General features: G+C 41.2%; 1 protein-coding gene across 1 annotated transcript in view; it reads left to right on the forward strand.

Moving 5' to 3' along the window:
- The window catches only part of LOC138977188 (uncharacterized), a 54,786-nt gene that overhangs the window by 32,008 nt on the left and 2,819 nt on the right, over positions 1 to 19,959 (forward strand). Inside the window, exon 3 of the mRNA XM_070350094.1 lies at positions 6,613 to 6,777. Coding sequence (XP_070206195.1) covers positions 6,613 to 6,777 — 165 coding nt within the window. The remainder of the gene's footprint in view (positions 1 to 6,612; positions 6,778 to 19,959) is intronic.

Below are 19,959 nucleotides of genomic sequence, written 5' to 3' on the forward strand. Positions count from 1 at the left end.
GATCTTCATCAAACTTTACATGAGAGTTCCTGGGTATGATATCCCTAGACTTTTTCTCCTCATTTTGTTTTAATAAATATCTTTGATGACGTCATATCTGGCTTTTTGTGAAAGTTGAGGCAGCACTGTCGCGCTCTCATTTTTCAACCAAATTGGTTGAAATTGTGGTCAAGCAATCTTTGACGAAGTCCGGACTATAGGATTGCATTGCAGCTCCGATCCCGAAGCTAATGAATTTGCTCATTAAAGTTGTCATTAAAATCGAATTTCTGCAAACACATTTGACAGTGATTACATCGTATTCCTCATCAAATTCTGAATCTAAAAATATATACATATGTCATGTTTACTCTAAAAATGTGATCACAATTAACGAAAATAGGTTAATTAGGTACTACGATTAAAATGTGTGAAATCGATTCAAAAATGATTCCATTTTATTCTTTACCATTTCCTGATTTCAAAAACATATAGATATAATATGTTTGTATCAAAAACGAGCTCAGAAAGTTAAAAAGAATACAGAAAAGCTCGCTTTCCTGCTTAGCGCAATACGTTACTGTGCTTTACTAGCTTGTCAATTTCACTTCGATGTGCACGTGAAAAGTGAGCAATTCCCTTGCCGCGTGGATTGACGAAGCTGTATTGTCTTGGTGAAAAAAATACAGTGCATTCAGTTTCATTCTGTGAGTTCCACAGATTGACGAAATGTTGTAATTTCCGCCTTACGCAACTTGTTATAACTTATAATGTTTGTCTTCTTTTCCTATCGGATGTTTGTTTTTACATTTAGTCAAGTTAACGTAGAGGGGGGAATCGAGACGAGGGTCGTGGTGTGTGTGTGTGTGTGTGTGTGTGTGTGTGTGTGTGTGTGTGTGTTACGTCTGTGTGTCTGTGCGTGTGTGTGTGTAAAGCGATTCAGAGTAAACTACTGGACCGATCTTTATGAAATTTTACATGACAGTTCCTGGGTATTATATCCCCAGACAGGGGCACTAAGGAGCCTCTATCCACCTCAAGGATATAGACTCCAGGGGATGAATGTGTGCTTGGTGTGTGCGGGTAGTGGGGTATCAATAGGATGCCCTCCCTTGGACCACCCTAGTCTAGGGTTGTAGGCTGTGTCATGGTGGTTGGTTGCATATAGCCTGTACCTGCTTGCTGCTCTGCCTGCGCTTGTCTGTGTTGTATGTGACGGCTGTTATGACATTAGCTGCAGTCTAAGCGAGGTATCCATTGTGGTGTAATCCCTCCGAACTAGATAAGTACTGCTTGTCTCAAGACCGACCTTGCGCCTCCACGCTGGCAGCCCTGGAAACTGGGTAGCGCGAGCCCCCAGGCTAAGCAAGGCGGATCGGGGAGGAGGATCTGCCCCCATGACGTGCGACCTGGTGTCCACGAACAGATCTCCCAGCTATGGGCAAATAGCACCTTCAGGGCATCCCAACGGTGGAACAGGCGGATGAGGAAGAGAATTCCCAACGGCTGTGAAGGCGGAGGAGGATGTCCTACTGAGTAGACCAGACTCAGATTGTAGCCATGGCAGGCAACTGGTCTAGGAGAAGCAAACTCCAAAGTCAAATCCCTGCACCGGCAGGATATCCGGGCCTCAACGGCAAGGCAGGCGGAAGAGGAGATTTAATTATTTACTTTTTCTCCCAACGGCTGCAATGGCGGACGAAGGCATTCCAGCTATGGGGAACTAGCCGGGCAGAATGGACTCGTCAGCCCAGTAAGGCAGCTATTCTTGGGGAGGGAGCAACCTGAGTAAAAGCTTCAACCGGGGTGAGATCCTCGGAGAAACAATCCCCCTTGTGCTCCCAGGGTAGGACATACGGGCCAGGAGCTAAGGGTGGGGCAACCCCTACAGAAAACCTAGAGGGCTGAAGACGGAGGTATGGAGCCTGCATGGCGCTTCTCGAACAAATCACTGTACCACGCATTATCTGCCATCATGAAAATTGGCGAACGACAAGAAGAAGAAGATATCCCCAGACCTTTTTTTTTTTCGATAAATGTCTTTTATGACGTCATATCCGGCTTTTTGTAAAAGTTGAGGCGGCACTGTCACACCCTCAATTTTCAATCAAATTGATTGAAATTTTGGCCAAGCAATCTTCGACGAAGGCCGGACTTTGGTATTGCATTTCAGCGTGGAGGCTTAAAAATTAATTTATGACTTTGGTCATTAAAAATCTGAAAATTGTAATTAAAATTATTTTTTTATAAAATGATCCAAAATTACTTTTATTTTATTCTTTATCATGTTCTGATTCCAAAAACATATAAATATGTTATATTCGGATTAAAAACAAGCTCTGAAAATTAAAAATATAAAAATCATTATTAAAATTAAATTTCCGAAATCGTTTTAAAAGCTATTTCATCTTATTCCTTGTCGGTTCCAGATTACAAAAACATATAGATATGATATGTTTGGATTAAAAACACGCTCAGAAAGTTAAAACGAAGAGAGGTACAGTAAAGCGCACTATACTATGAAGCACAGCGCAACCGCTACCGCGCCAAACAGGCTCGTCACTTTCAATGCCTTTTGCACTAGCGGCGGACTACGTTCAGTTTCATTCTGTGAGTTCCACAGCTTGACTAAATGTAGTAATTTCGCCTTACGCGACTTGTTTTTTGTTTGTATGTGTCAATGAACGAGTGAGATTGTTGCATGACTACGTCTCCATATCCAAGCGACAGTAACTTATTGTATCGTTTCGAGCCAGTCTTGGCAAGATTGTAGCACTTGCATCATTCGGAGGTCCGAGCTAATTACTGTCGAAAGTCGCCACGTACCAGTGTACACGATGCGACTTTAACATGATTGAGTTTTAAAAATAACCCAAGGCGACAGCACCTCTCTTTCTTGGCACAGACGATGCATTTTTACATTTAGTCAAGTTATGACTAAATGTTTTAACATAGAGGGGGGAATCGAGACGAGGGTCGTGGTGTGTGTGTGTGTGTGTGTGTGTGTGTGTGTGTGTGTGTGTGTGTGTGTGTGTGTGCGTGTGTGTGTGTAGAGCGATTCAGAGTAAACTACTGGACCGATCTTTATGAAATTTTACATGAGAGTTCCTGGGTATGATATCCCCAAATGTGTTTTTCATTTTTTCGATAAATGTCTTTTATGACGTCATATCCGGCTTTTTGTAAAAGTTGAGGCGGCACTGTCACACCTTCATTTTTCAATCAAATTGATTGAAATTTTGGCCAAGCAATCTTCGACGAAGGCCGGACTTCGGTATTGCATTTGAGCATGTAGGCTTAACATTTGATTAATGACTTTGGTCATTAAAAATCAGAAAATTGTAATTAAAATTATTATTTAATAAAACGATCCAAAATTACTTTTATTTTATTCTTCATCATGTTTTGATTCCAAAAACATATATATATGTTATATTTGGATTAAAAACAAGCTCTGAAAATTAAAAATATTAAAATTATGATTAAAATTAAATTTCCGAAATCGTTTTAAAAACTATTTCATCTTATTCCTTGTCGGTTCCTGATTCCAAAAACGTATAGATATGATATGTTTGAATTAAAAACACGCTCAGAAAGTTAAAACGAAGAGAGGTACAGTAAAGCGTGCTATGCAGCACAGCGCAACCGCTACCGCGCCAAACAGGCTCGTCACTTTCAATGCCTTTTGCACTAGCGGCGGACTACGGTCATTGTGAAAAAATGCAGTGCGTTCAGTTTCATTCTGTGAGTTCCACAGCTTGACTAAATGTAGTAATTTCGCCTTACGCGACTTGTTCTTTCCTCAGTGCGTCAATGGTTTTTCACACAGTAAAGAAACCAGTAACATATGACATCACAAATTGTGTCAATAAGCCTCCGGCCTTTGGTCGGAGTATGTTCGTATTATGTTTAGCAAGTGGTGGGCGATTAAACCGAAAGACGCATTTCGCATATAAGATTTCTACAGATAGTTTGTGCCAAAATTTTTCGATGCTGTAAAAAATCTGTTGTTTTTGTTATTGTCTAAATTAAATAATCCAATGTCCGCAGCTAAGAAAACGCACCATAACAATGGAGGTAAAATGAAATTACGATTGGCACTCGTTTTCCCTGCGCGCCTGAGATTTGAATTTAATTAAATGACAATGTCTAGACATTCTCCTTCAGCTCTCAGGATATGATTATCTATTGCAGCTGCTGCTATTCATATTTATTGCCCGATACCGCGTTGATGTCAGTCAAGTTTTGACTAAATATTTTAACATCGAGGGGGAATCGAAACGAGGGTCGTGGTGTATGTGCGTGCGTGCGTGCGTGTGTGTGTGTGTGTGTGTGTGTGTAGAGCGATTCAGACTAAACTACTGGACCGATCTTTATGAAATTTGACATGAGAGTTCCTGGGTATGAAATCCCCGAACGTTTTTTTCACTTTTTTGATAAATGTCTTTGATGACGTCATATCCGGCTTTTCGTGAAAGTTGAGGCGGCACTGTCACGCCCTCATTTTTCAACCAAATTGGTTGAAATTTTGGTCAAGTAATCTTCGACGAAGCCCGGGGTTCGGTATTGCATTTCAGCTTGGTGGCTTAAAAATTAATTAATGACTTTGGTCATTAAAAATCTGAAAATTGTAAAAAAAAATAAAAATTTATAAAACGATCCAAATTTACGTTTATCTTATTCTCCATCATTTGCTGATTCCAAAAACATATAAATATGTTATATTCGGATTAAAAACAAGCTCTGAAAATTAAATATATAAAAATTATTATCAAAATTAAATGGTCCAAATCAATTTAAAAACACTTTCATCTTATTCCTTGTCGGTTCCTGATTCCAAAAACATATAGATATGATATGTTTGGATTAAAAACACGCTCAGAAAGTTAAAACAAAGAGAGGTACAGAAAAGCGTGCTATCCTTCTTAGCGCAACTACTACCCCGCTCTTCTTGTCAATTTCACTGCCTTTGCCATGAGCGGTGGCCTGACGATGCTACGAGTAAAATGGCATTGCGTTTCATTCTGTGAGTTCGACAGCTACTTGACTAAATATTGTATCTTCGCCTTACGCGACTTGTTTCTTTCTTAATTCCTGCTGAACACAACACGCTCTGCTATATAAAGCACACAGCTATTCCAGAACCGATCCTGAAAAACTGATCGGATTTTAGCTATCTTTTTGCTTAAATCCCACCCATTCCAAATAAAGCAAGGAAACGGCATTCTAGTCATCAGGGTAGGCCTACTGAGTCGTTTGACCAATACGATGGACAGCGGCATGACACAAAACAGCGCAATCACTCGATCATGTTTCAACCAAATATGGCTTTGCGTACAATTGTTTTGGACGACGAAACACAAAGCATGTATTTTGAAAGAAACTATCTTTAGATTGGGGTCCTGATTTGGCCTATTATGGTCCGCTGGACCCGAAAAGCAACAGCTAACTAACTATCTTTAGATTACTTTATTTTTGTCTTGTGCTAGACTTCCAAAAATAAGGGTTTGTACGTGCAACATTTCCCCAATGGTTTCATCAATGATTTGTACGAGTTGACAGGACCGACATAGTAAAGAGCTTCAGCAATGTCATCTTTTTTTCAGTTGAATGAAAGTCATGTCAAAAGTGTAGCATGATTATGCAGAAATCATAATACCAATGTGATATACTTGTGTATCCGAAATAACCGCGACAAGACTCAGCTGTTTGCGTGACATGGAGAAATAAGTCGTCCATCTTCTCACACAATAATTTAAGATGTTTTATTTCTACGTCTGGATATTGTATTTATATTTATTTTAGAGCCAGAGTAGCGGACATGGATACCGCCCTCGTAAAGGTTGTACATGTAGCAGAAATCTCTAACATCGTGCTCCCCCACGGCCAGAAATAAAGTTAGTTACGGGGACCACCTTTAAACTTTCTTCTTTTTGTATTGATCGGTCTTCCGGTCAGTCGTGCGCTTTGTGGCAACCATTCATGACCAAACTTTCCCCATTACCTTTTACTATACTGTTTTACTTTCGATCAGTTAGATACATTGGTTTAAGTGTTGCCAGTTCGGAAGGTTAACGTTACTTGAAGAAAAGGGGGTTTCACTGAGACGTCGTCTCGGCATCATGCATTACTCATGAATGTAACCTTTGTCGCACGATATCACTTTGGAGATTTTGTACGAGTGCGTGCAAACTTTTTTTTATGCATGGTTTTCAATGCGCGCTGTCAGTTAATCATCGTTGAAAAGGTTTCCGTTGAGTTACAAAAATGACCAAAAAACGGAATTTAAGGTTTTCAAACCTTCAGCCTATGACTGATTTCGAAAAACATCTGTCTCTATACATCTATATACATCTGTGTCTATATACCTGGGTGTGATTTCAGGGTACGGTCGGCCCCTGATTCACGTTTCTATTTATCCAACAATATTTATCTATTCACATACCTACCTACCTACCTACTTACCTACCTACCTACCTACCTCCCTACATATGTATACCTGTGTGTTTGCAGGGTGTGGACGCCCCGTGGTGTCGGAACACAGCTGCGTGGTGGAACGAGACGTAGTTTGTGTACACCTACCTACCTACCTATCTCTCTACTTACATACCTACGTATACCTGTGTGTTGCAGGGTGTGGACGGCCCGTGGTGTCGGAACACAGCCTTGTGGTGTCGTGGAACGGGACGTGGGCAGTGTACGAGTGTCCGGAGGGGTACCGCCACCAGTCCGGTCAACTCACGCGCCAGTGCGTCAACAACACGTGGACCGGACAGGACCCCGCCTGCACTGTTGACAGTGAGTTCATGTTGACGTTGGAAGCCTGGTGTACATTGCTACCCCCTTTCAATTATTCTCAACAATAATCACACCCCAGGCGCGACGCGACGAAGTTTATAAACGAGGGTACATTTACAACGTGTATGAACAAACCATCTGTGAAAGTAAGGTCTTTTGAGGGGGTGAGTCTTTAAACGTTCGGGGTAGGGGAACCCCGAACGCGGCGCATGGCTGCCTAAATGGCGGGGTTAAAAACGGTCATATACGTAAAATCCCACTAGTGCAAAAAAACACGAGTGTACATGGGAGTTTCAGCCCATGAACGCAGAAGAAGAAGAAGGGGGTTGGGGAAGCAGTCTTCTTCTCTCTCTTCTGTCTTCATGGGCTGCAACTCACACGTTCACTCGTATCTTTGCACGAGTGGGTTTTTACGTGTATGATCTTTTTATTTGCCCATCACTTTAGGCAGCCATACTCACTTTTTGGGGGGAGATGCATGGTATTTTTGTGTTTCTATTTGACCCTCCGAACTGCGACATAGATGACAGGATCGTTTCCGTGTGTACTTGGTCTTGTGTTTGCGTGTACATACGAAGATCTGCACATACGTTGACCTGGGAGATCAGAACAATCTTCGACCTTTAGCCACTTCAAGCACTCAACCTTCCACATGAAACAGCCAAGGATTATAGAAAAGACGAACGAACTAACAAATAAACAATACAATTTAAACAGACATCGAGCAAGCAAACAGAACAAACCCGAAGCGCTAAGCATATAACTGTCATACCAAACCGTAAATTATGCAATATTAACACAGCACACAAGTAGCCTTTTCTTCGCGAGTCGTTTAGAGAAGCTTGCTGAGCAACTCTTTACCGAAGTTCATTTCCTTGGAAACGCAGCATTAGTCGATCAGGGAACGCTCCCAATGATGGGCGAGTCAGTTAAAGAAAGTCGGGTAATCTCTCAGCTGCGGGAACTATTGATTGACAACTTTGTCATGAATACAATACCCAGCAAGACAGCAGACTCCGCCCCCGCTAATACACGTGAACTTAATGACAGTTACTGAACACACATGTCCTCCTCAAAGTTATGAGACCGAGGGTAGGGCGGATGGTGGCGAGAGAGGATAAGGGAGGGGGGATGTTTACAGTGGTCAGTGTCATGTGCCGGGCTGTGAGCAGTACCCGCCAATGTTTAGCTCAGGCACCGTCGCTGCTGACGCGCCTCAGGTCTAAACCGAACACAGCACCCTCATTCAAGGAAACTGCACCGCGCTGTTCTGGACATCTGTCCTCACCTGCAAGGGAGACAGATACAAAGAGGTGTAAGTTACACCGACCCTGGCGGCAAAGGCAAAGCCAAATGCTCGTCTCAAAACTACACAGAGACTTCCGTAAGAAGATTGCATCCATCGCCAGTCACTCGTTTTCTCTTCTTTCAAGTTAAAGCTTTGTTACATTGTGCCCAGAGTGCTTAAGGCGCTGTAATACTCATTAGTCTCAAAGGAGTGAGTTTCTCTAAAGAGGCTGCAGTTCTATGCCATCTAACTACGAAAATAAACCTGATACGCACGCAGTACATCTACATGCATGTACAGTCAAAATCAAGGTTGTTCGAAGACACAAACGCACACACACGCACATAAAAGCGCACGCACGCACGTACACACACAAATTTGGTTACACACACACACACCCACCGGGGCACACATATACACACAACCACACACACATACACACAACCACACACACACACACACACAAACCACACCCACGCACACACACACACACGGGTAGCAAAGTACCTTTGGTGTGAATTACCTTTGCCTCTTTCCTGACACTGCCACTGGCTGTGATTCCAGCGTCGCGGACGACGCTGGTATCTGCGGTCGGGAAGACTTTCCACGAATTTGCCTGCTGGGCGCCGCCATGTTTTCTGTGCTCGACTGCGAGCAGACCACAGGCACATTACACCCAAAATTATTGTAGGCATACACAGACGCAACATAGCATATACAGACAATAACACCCACAACACTTCAACTGCATATGAAAGGAATAAAAATAAATCCGCAAATCAGTCGCGCACAAAACACCAGAAAGAAAAACAAGGAGTACCAAAGCGGCGTGCAGAAACTAAACTGACTCGGAGACTGAGAAGAAACATTTATCACACGATGTGGATAGCAAACATTAAAATAAAACAGATAAGTCAAGCAAAAAATAAACACAAATATCGAAAACACAATAAACAAAGGTAAAGAAAACAAAAAGAGATGCTTGCCGACAGTCAGTGTGTGTGTGCGTGGTTTGCCGTGTGCGTCAGCGGGGTGTGTGTGTGTGTGTGTGTGTGTGTGTGTGTGTGTGTGCGTGCGCGTGCATGCGTGCGTAGGCTACGTTCTTGCGTGTGTGCGGCGTTCGAATGAGAAAGAAGAGAGAGAGAGGATTGAACAATGAGGTCACGTTCTCTGTCACATGAATACATATACACACACTGAAGGCAACTTCGGACACGAACACTTGCCAACAACTGTGGTTGGACATGCTTTTGAAATGTAATATTTTTTCGACATGATTTCTGGACATACGAATCCCGCTGTGTTGCCTACTGATGTTGCGAATGATGAAGGTTTTGAGTTGACTGACCTTGAGGAGGGATTGCATCAGGCGTTTATCGTCTCAAATTATATCCTTGCTACTTTTCAGGAGTCAACTATTGCCATTCATGGTAACTTGGATAGTCAATGTTTTTATTTGTTTGATTCCCATCAAAGAAACAGAAATGGTAACCATTCTTCAAATGGCGCTGCAGTTTTGATGTCAGAATTGATTGATTTTCTCAAAAGCCATTATCAATGTGTTTATCAATTAACACCTGTTCATTTCTGTCCAACTGCAATGCAAACTCAATGTGGAGGAAACAAGGATTCATTACAAACAAGTCATCCCTGTACATCAACAGATTTATGTACCTCAATCAATACTGCTAGTATGAGTGACAGGAATCTAAAAGAAAAAACAACCAAACGCAAATGTACTACTACTTCTACGACTCGTTTGAATGTAAAACAGAAATGTAACACTATCTGTGACAATGACGGTTCTACGACTCGTTTGAAGGACAGTATAGATCGAACCTTAACCCACAACTACGACAATTTGTGTCAGACTTTTTTGAACAGGAAAATATGCCTCTGTTCAACAGTAACCAAAACATGGAAGATGTTTTTGAAACTTTACAGAAATGTAACACTAGCCTATCTGTGACAATGTTGCTTTTGAATCAAGTTGAACCCACATTTGTTGAACAGGAGAGAATGTTCCTGTTCAACAGTGCCCAAAACACTGAATCTGACGTTTTTGAATCTTTTCTGTCATCTAACTGAATCTGACGTTTTTGAATCTTTTCTGTCATCTAACCCAATTGCTCATGACTTCATCGATCTTGAACATGCCTACTTTTCAAAGAAAGACAGACAAAAGCGAAATCTGCATGTTAGCCATCTGCCTGAAATGGTCAATGCACTTTTGTAAAATTGTCACAGCTGTAATGCACTTTTGTGAAATGGTCAGTGCTGTTGTGCACTTATGCAAAACTTGGTGCTGTGCTGTTAACATTTGAACAAAATGCATTTTGTTCAAATGTTTAGTGCAACTTGCTACTATATAATCGCTGTATGCGCTTTGTGGTAATAATGCACTGTTGTGAAAAGTTTGCGCTAAATGTTGGCACTATGCATCATTGTTGGAGCACCCTCCTGTAGATGCACCATGCTGAAAAATGTACTTATGAATCAAGCATTGACTGAAATAAACAATTTATATATCCAGCACAACATGCAATTCATTAACTTTTGACCCTAACCTTTAACACTTCCCAAAATAAATCTTTGGTGGACATTGCATCGACGCTGTTCATTTTGAATGAACATTTTTCTTGTACATATTGGTATCGAGTGAAAGTGTGAGTAAGTTGCCTAGCGTTGTGAAACAATAACTTGCTTGCCTTTTGCAAATTCCCTTTAACAGCAACACCAACAACAACAAAAACAACGCGAAAACAACAACAACAAATACAACAACAACGACAGCAACAACAACGAAGACGAGAGTCATCACTTGTCTAATTCTACCAATCCAGCCAAGAGTAAAAGAAAACGCAAAGCGCATATATATATACAGAACTAGATTACCTTGCGATACGTCCCCCACAAAGGGACTTTGCTCTGTAAATCTCGGTCCCCCTTGAGGAGGGTCTGATGCTCCCAATAGGCTGTCTGTGAAGGGATACTTATTTCTCTCTCTATCTCTGCTAAGAGATTTTAACAAGTCTCGGAAGAAAGTCTCTGCTGACTTTCAATTGTTTCTTTCACAATTTCTGATGTGTTATATATATATATATATATATATATATATATATCCTCTTGGGGTTGTCAGATGAGGGTAGCATATACGAAAAAAAAAAAAATGTCCTCCATCGTTTTGTGTTCAGCTTATTTTCTGTTAATCAACAATTTTTCTTTATTTTTGTTGTTATTTTGTTCTGTGTAGTTTTTGGCTCACGTAAGTGTAGCCTATGCGATCGTAACTTTGTCTGTCTGTGCGTGCGTGCGTGCGTGCGTGCGTCTGTGCGTGTGTATGTCTGTGGTAGAAACTCTAACATTTGAAGACGTCACATTACATTGACGTCACATTATGACGTAAGAGGGTTAGACGTCACGCGAAGGAAGTACTGAAAGTCTCGGTCATTATTATTTTGAGCGCGCCGAGACTAGTTGGCAGTCGTGTCCTTGTAAGTAGGCTACATGCAGACAGACAGATCTAGATCTAGTGTCTCGCTTTCTTGCACAGTTTTACCTATGCTCTTTCTGTGTGTGTGTGTGTGTGTGTGTGTGTGTGTGTGTGTGTGTGTGTGTGTGTGTGTGTGTGTGTGTGTGTGTGTGTGTGTGTGTGTGTGTGACGGAGTGATTGAGTTTGTGTTACTGTTTGTCGATTTCTTACGTGAGCCTTGATGGCTTCGCCTCTTGTTCATTTGGCTTTGTTTCCTCTTGTATGGTAATGTCGTGCATGCGTCGTGTTGTGTCTCTGGGCCCCAAGCTACGAAGGGATTGGAATATTGTGCAACCGGCGTGAGTGAACGATGTGCACGTGCAAGTTAGAGTAAAGAGTGTGTGTGTGTGTGTGTGTGTGTGTGTCCTGGAGATGTATGGTGGTGCACTATTCAGCACGTTTCCTGTCAATTAGCCCCGCGTGTCCTCATCGTCGCAATCTTTAGTGTGCCCCTCAGGGAGGATCGTGACGAAGCCGTTTTGCATCTTCACCTCCCTGCGTAAAATTAAATCCTCTGGGCCCGTATGCATGAACTGGAAGTCAGAAACACTGGAAGTAGAGGCCTCTTTTGAAAGTGGGAACTCCCGAAGTTAACTTTCTAACTGTTCCCAATGTATGAACGCCGTAGTGCTGACTTCGAGAGTATTCGGTCAAGGTCGCGAAAATTGGGGGAATCCCAACTAGTACATGCGTTTGTTAACGGTAAGCTTGGCGACCAGAAGAAACAAGTCTCATCGCGAGTTCAAAAGGGCGAACGTTGAGCGCGCTGTAGTACTAACAGCGTTATTGCTGTTGTTTTTTGAATGGTTAAACGAAAGGGTCGGTTCAAACCTGTGATGATTGTCTTGGAATCGAATGACTGCCTAGCTATGACAATGACTTTGTTGACCTGAATGTTTTTATCTCAGTTGCAGGCAGGCAGCTTCAACCCTTTCTTTTTTGCCTCTCTTTTTTTGGGTTTTTATATTTAGTCAAGTTTTGACTAAATATTTTAACATCGAGGGGGAATCGAAACGAGGGTCGTGGTGTATGTGCGTGTGTCTGTGTGTCTGTGTGTGTGTGTGTGTGTGTGTGTGTAGAGCGATTCAGACTAAACTACTGGACCGATCTTTATGAAATTTGACATGAGAGTTCCTGGGTATGAAATCCCCGAACGTTTTTTTCATTTTTTTGATAAATATCTTTGATGACGTCATATCCGGCTTTTCGTGAAAGTTGAGGCGGCACTGTCACGCCCTCATTTTTCAACCAAATTGGTTGAAATTTTGGTCAAGTAATCTTCGACGAAGCCCGAACTTCGGTATTGCATTTCAGCTTGGTGGCTTAAAAATTAATTAATGACTTTGGTCATTAAAAATCTGAAAATTGTAAAAAAAAATAAAATTTTATAAAACGATCCAAATTTACGTTTATCTTATTCTCCATCATTTGCTGATTCCAAAAACATATAAATATGTTATATTCGGATTAAAAACAAGCTCTGAAAATTAAATATATAAATATTATTATCAAAATTAAATTGTCGAAATCAATTTAAAAACACTTTCATCTTATTCCTTGTCGGTTCCTGATTCCAAAAACATATAGATATGATATGTTTGGATTAAAAACACGCTCAGAAAGTTAAAACAAAGAGAGGTACAGAAAAGCGTGCTATCCTTCTTAGCGCAACTACTACCCCGCTCTTCTTGTCAATTTCACTGCCTTTGCCATGAGCGGTGGACTGACGATGCTACGAGTATACGGTCTTGCTGAAAAATGACATTGCGTTCAGTTTCATTCTGTGAGTTCGACAGCTACTTGACTAAATATTGTATTTTCGCCTTACGCGACTTGTTTGTTGTTATCGGGGAGCATCCGTCTTTATTGATCTTTTTTTTCTGTTCTTTTTTCCTGCTTTTTATATTAAAGTCAAGATTGGATTTTTTGTGAAAGCATATGACAGTTTCGTTACGCAATTAAAAACAAGTCGCGTAAGGCGAAAATACAACATTTAGTCAAGCTGTCGAACTCACAGAATGAAACTGAACGCAATGCAATTTTTTAGCAAGACCGTATACTCGTATCGTCAGTCCACCGCTCGTGGCAAAGGCAGTGAAATTGACAAGAAGAGCGGGGTAGTAGTTGCGCTGAGAAGGATAGCAAGCTTTTCTGTACCTCTTTTCGTTTTAACTTTCTGAGCGTGTTTTTAATCCAAACATATCATATCTATATGTTTTTGGAATCAGGAAACGACAAGGAATAAGATGAAAGTGTTTTTAAAAATTTGGAAAATTTAATTTTGATCATAATTTTTATATTTTTAATTTTCAGAGCTTGTTTTTAATCCAAATATAACATATTTATATGTTTTTGGAATCAGAAAAGGATGAAGAATAAGATGAACGTAAATTTGGATCGTTTTATAAAAAAAATATTTTTTTTTACAATTTTCAGATTTTTAATGACCAAAGTCATTAATTAATTTTTAAGCCACCAAGCTGAAATGCAATACCGAAGTCCGGCCTTTGTCGAAGATTGTTTGGCCAAAATTTCAATCAATTTGATTGAAAAATGAGGGTGTGACAGTGCCGCCTCAACTTTTACAAAAAGCCGGATATGACGTCATCAAAGGTATTTATCGAAAAAAAGAAAAAAACGTCCGGGGATATCATTCCCAGGAACTCTCATGTAAAATTTCATAAAGATGGGTCCAGTAGTTTGGTCTGAATCGCTCTACACACACACACGCACAGACAGACAGACACACACACACACACATACACCACGACCCTCGTCTCGATTCCCCCTCTATGTTAAAACATTTTGTCAAAACTTGACTGAATGTAAAAATGAATACAGAGACAAAAACCGGTTGTTGCAGCGAATGCAATTGAGGCCTATAAAGAAAAAGATCAATAAAATTAAAAATAAAAAAACAACTTTTGCTCCCAGCGGCACTTGAACCCGGAGCGCCGGATCGAATTTCCGAATCCGTAACCACTGCACCATGCTACTCGTGTGAAGAAAAAGCGTGATGAAAAGATGTAATGTGAGTTATTCAGTCGTGATGGTTTGAAAGCTCGCCACCTTCGCCGAATGATTCGAGCACGTTTTTTTCGGTTAGTAACTGATCGCTTTTGAGCCACTCTGTTTCAAGCATTTCACCTAAATTAACACTATTGTGACTAGCACTGCCACGGCGTTTACGTCCTGCCTGCCCAAGCTTGCCACCAAGAAACTTCCCAAAAATCAGTAACTGTAAAGAAATCTGTCTAGCAAGCTTGAATTAAGTCCAATCACCACCAAATTTTGTGTACTAATTCAAAAATGGATGCCCAGTTCAGTCGTGCTATTTATAAGTTTGTCACGCGATTTGTTTTAGCAAAGGGGGGTGAAAGGGGGATAATTTGTGTTTTTTAACGTTTTTTTGTGTGTGTTTTATTTTCTACTGCTTGTGTCTATGGTGCAAGGTAGCCGACCGTCTCATTGTAGCGAAGTTACGACAGTTGCTCGATTGACGCATTTCACGTCTTCGATATTCTGTCTGAGCTCATTTCCCAATGAGCTGCCTTAAAGGGCAGCTGTCGGGTTGCCTGGTCTCAAAAATGCGCGGAGTCGCGTGCAAAAACGCGTTTAAGAGTTTTCCGAGTTGATTCAACTAAAGACTGTTGATTTGGTCCAGAAGAAGACACTTTCATCATTAGTTTGAAACCATTAAAATGCGTGAAACTTTCTGCTAGTTCTCACAATCCGCAAAAATACGAAGCAGTTGGCAGGCCGAAACGACTCAAAATCCGCGACCGACAACTCTGTCAGCACAAGAAAGACGCCGCAGCGTTAGCCTTGCTGTGACGTCACTCGAGGAAGCCGATAAGGCCGCTGTGCAGTTTACAGTACAATGTAGACTACAGCTGGACATCTGTAATGCTGTACGCGTGATTGATTCTTGCACAAAGTAAAGTAATAGGATGGTGGTATCTTCTCAAGACCCACGTTCTCATTTTCTCTTCTTTGATCTGACCGACTGCAACCTTTACAAGAAAAATGTTCATTCAAAATGAACAGCGTCGATGCAATGTCCACCAAAGATTTATTTTGGGAAGTGTTAAAGGTTAGGGTCAAAAGTTAATGAATTGCATGTTGTGCTGGATATATAAATTGTTTATTTCAGTCAATGCTTGATTCATAAGTACATTTTTCAGCATGGTGCATCTACAGGAGGGTGCTCCAACAATGATGCATAGTGCCAACATTTAGCGCAAACTTTTCACAACAGTGCATTATTACCACAAAGCGCATACAGCGATTATATAGTAGCAAGTTGCACTAAACATTTGAACAAAATGCATTTTGTTCAAATGTTAACAGCACAGCACCAAGTTTTGCATAAGTGCACAACAGCACTGACCATTTCACAAAAGTGCATAACAGCTGTGACAATTTTACAAAAGTGCATTGACCATTTCAGGCAGATGGCTAACATGCAGATTTCGCTTTTGTCTGTCTTTCTTTGAAAAGTAGGCATGTTCAAGATCGATGAAGTCATGAGCAATTGGGTTAGATGACAGAAAAGATTCAAAAACGTCAGATTCAGTTAGATGACAGAAAAGATTCAAAAACGTCAGATTCAGTGTTTTGGGCACTGTTGAACAGGAACATTCTCTCCTGTTCAACAAATGTGGGTTCAATTCAAAAGCAACATTGTCACAGATAGGCTAGTGTTACATTTCTGTAAAGTTTCAAAAACATCTTCCATGTTTTGGTTACTGTTGAACAGAGGCATATTTTCCTGTTCAAAAAAGTCTGACACAAATTGTCGTAGTTGTGGGTTAAGGTTCGATCTATACTGTCCTTCAAACGAGTCGTAGAACCGTCATTGTCACAGATAGTGTTACATTTCTGTTTTACATTCAAACGAGTCGTAGAAGTAGTAGTACATTTGCGTTTGGTTGTTTTTTCTTTTAGATTCCTGTCACTCATACTAGCAGTATTGATTGAGGTACATACATCTGTTGATGTACAGGGATGACTTGTTTGTAATGAATCCTTGTTTCCTCCACATTGAGTTTGCATTGCAGTTGGACAGAAATGAACAGGTGTTAATTGATAAACACATTGATAATGGCTTTTGAGAAAATCAATCAATTCTGCAAAGGAATTAACTTGATGACATCAAAACTGCAGCGCCATTTGAAGAATGGTTACTATTTCTGTTTCTTTGATGGGAATCAAACAAATAAAAACATTGACTATCCAAGTTACCATGAATGGCAATAGTTGACTCCTGAAAAGTAGCAAGGATATAATTTGAGACGATAAACGCCTGATGCAATCCCTCCTCAAGGTCAGTCAACTCAAAACCTTCATCATTCGCAACATCAGTAGGCAACACAGCGGGATTCGTATGTCCAGAAATCATGTCGAAAAAATATTACATTTCAAAAGCATGTCCAACCACAGTTGTTGGCAAGTGTTCGTGTCCGAAGTAGCCTTCAGTGTGTGTATATGTATTCATGTGACAGAGAACGTGACCTCATTGTTCAATCCTCTCTCTCTCTTCTTTCTCATTCGAACGCACACACGCAAGAACGTAGCCGCCTACGCACGCATGCACGCGCACGCACACACACACACACACACATACACACACACACACACACACCCCGCTGACGCACACGGCAAACCACGCACACACACACTGACTGTCGGCAAGCATCTCTTTTTGTTTTCTTTACCTTTGTTTATTGTGTTTTCGATATTTGTGTTTATTTTTTGCTTGACTTATCTGTTTTATTTTAATGTTTGCTATCCACATCGTGTGATAAATGTTTCTTCTCAGTCTCCGAGTCAGTTTAGTTTCTGCACGCCGCTTTGGTACTCCTTGTTTTTCTAACTGGTGTATTGTGCGCGACTGATTTGCGGATTTATTTTTATTCCTTTCATATGCAGTTGAAGTGTTGTGGGTGTTATTGTCTGTATATGCTATGTTGCGTCTGTGTATGCCAACAAGAATTTTGGGTGTAATGTGCATGTGGTCTGCTCGCAGTCGAGCACAGAAAACATGGCGGCGCCCTGTGGCAAATTCGTGGAAAGTCTTTCCCGACCGCAGATACCAGCGTCGTCCGCGACGCTGGAACAAGTCATTTCTAAAGTGGTTCACATGCTGTTGCTACTCCTCCAGTCCACCCGGTTAAACCATAAAGTTGCTCAACCACAGACCCTCGTGTCCCTTGTCAGCAGACACTGTACACTTATGAAGAAGGTCCGCTTGAGGTGTCACACCAATTACCGTGTACGTGTGAGGTACTGAATTCAAGACAAAAGCCAACTCTGTCGGTGGGAAAATCTAGGAAAGAGATGATGTTAATACATCTTCAGTTACTCACTCAAGTAGATAGACGAGATAAGATAAAGGGAAGAGAGACGGAGACAAAGATGAAACAGTGGATCTAGTGTGGAAAATGGGGGAGGGGGGTTCGGCCGCAAAAAATCAAAGATGAATTTGTCAAACTGTGTTTGTGATGGTTATCGTGTGTGTGTGTGTGTGTGTGTGTGTGTGTGTGTGTGTGTGTGTGTGTGTGTGTGATAACACGTATGTGTGTGTGTGTCTGTGTATATGTGTGATAACACGTGTGTGTGTGTGTGTGTGTGTGTGTGTGTGTGTGTGTGTGTGTGTGTGTGTGTGTGTCTGTGTGTGTCTGTGTGTTTGTGTTCCTCGACGCGTGACAATATCTGCCAATAAGTTGAACAAAAACAGGGTTCAAGTGGAACAAAAGCAGGAGGGGGACGGAAGACATGTTATGAACTCCGTTTTTTACTGCGAAATTTTGGTCTGGGAGAAGTCACCCCATCCTAAGTTTCTCTTCACCTACCCGTGAAGTATGCTTGAGGGCTTGACTAGACAACCCGATTGCGCCCATTACACGGCATAAAGCTTCATTGATTGATTGATTAAAGAGAGCACCGTTCAACCCGGCCGATTCCGCGGCTGACGTCACGCGTCCAGGGGAAGTAATTTTCGAGCGGGCTGCATTGACTCGGCCAAGAATGCAAACTTTCTTCGATTAAAGACATTGTAGCATGTCTAAAGTCTTCGGACTTGTGTTATCAAGCTGTCAAAATCACCAAGTAACTTTTAAGTATAGTTTCAGTTACATGATAACTCATTCTAAGGAACAGATTTTGAGAGCCACAACCCGACAGCTGCCCTTTAAAAACAGGAATGTCCTGCAATTGTAGTATGCGTTGGAGGTTTCTTTTGGATGGGTAAGGACCCTTAAGAAACGATATCGTCGTATAATGATGTTAAGTGAGAGACCCTGCAAATTAACATTGAACGTGGGAACTTTGGAAGCAAAGTTGCCAGCTACTCGGTATGCAAGAGCTAAATTGAAAGCCGAAGTAGTAGCTTCGAGAGTTCTGAGGTCAAGGTCGAGGAAATTGGGGGAATCCCAATTAGTGCGCATGCGTTTGTAAACGGTAGGCTTGGTGACCAGAGGAAACAAATCTCATCGCGAGTTCAAATGGGCGAACGTTGATCGCGCTGTAGCTTTTACTATAGTTGTTGCTTCTGCCTGGTTGAACGAAAGGGTCGGTTCAAAGCTGTGATGATTGTCTTGAAATTGAATGACTGTCTATAATAATGATTTTGTTCACCAGAATGTTGGGGAGAATAAAACATTTTTTGTTTATGTGGTAGCGAAGTCGGTTATGTTAAACCTCTTCTTTTTTAATGATTGTGTATCGGTAAAACTGTTTTGGACAAAATAGGTTGGTTAGAGCGAACGTTTGGGTTACTGGTAAATTTGAAAAGGCAGAAATCAATCAGTGTTTGGAGAATAAAGATATAAGGTGTAGTGAAAAGAAGATAAGTTCAGTGACTTTCATATTAATTGGGAAAATGTGTGTCCGAATTTTTACAAAAGATAAATTGTTGTACTTTGGTATTTGTACATTTTGTTTGTCCTCGTTAATTGTGAACAGGATGTATGTTTATATAAAGTTGCAAGTCAAGACTGGATTTGTTTAGCCTACGCGCGTGTGTGCATGTGTGTTAGACATAGACCACTGTATTATCTCAATTACGAGAAACTCGGGTGTGATGAATCATAATAAACAACATAAAACGTAAGAACATCAATAAAATATCGAGGCACAAATACTCAGCTCATAATAGTGTGTGGTAAGGGAGGATGGGGGGGTGCACACACACACACGCACCGTCGAACACATACATAACGTCGAACACACACACACACACACACACACACAGTCGAACACACACATAACATCGAACACACAAACACACACACACTCAGACACACACACACTCAGACACACACACACACACACACACACACACACACACACACACACACAC

This window comes from Littorina saxatilis, linkage group LG9 (assembly GCF_037325665.1).
Source record: "Littorina saxatilis isolate snail1 linkage group LG9, US_GU_Lsax_2.0, whole genome shotgun sequence".
Classification (NCBI taxonomy): Eukaryota; Metazoa; Mollusca; class Gastropoda; order Littorinimorpha; family Littorinidae; genus Littorina; species Littorina saxatilis.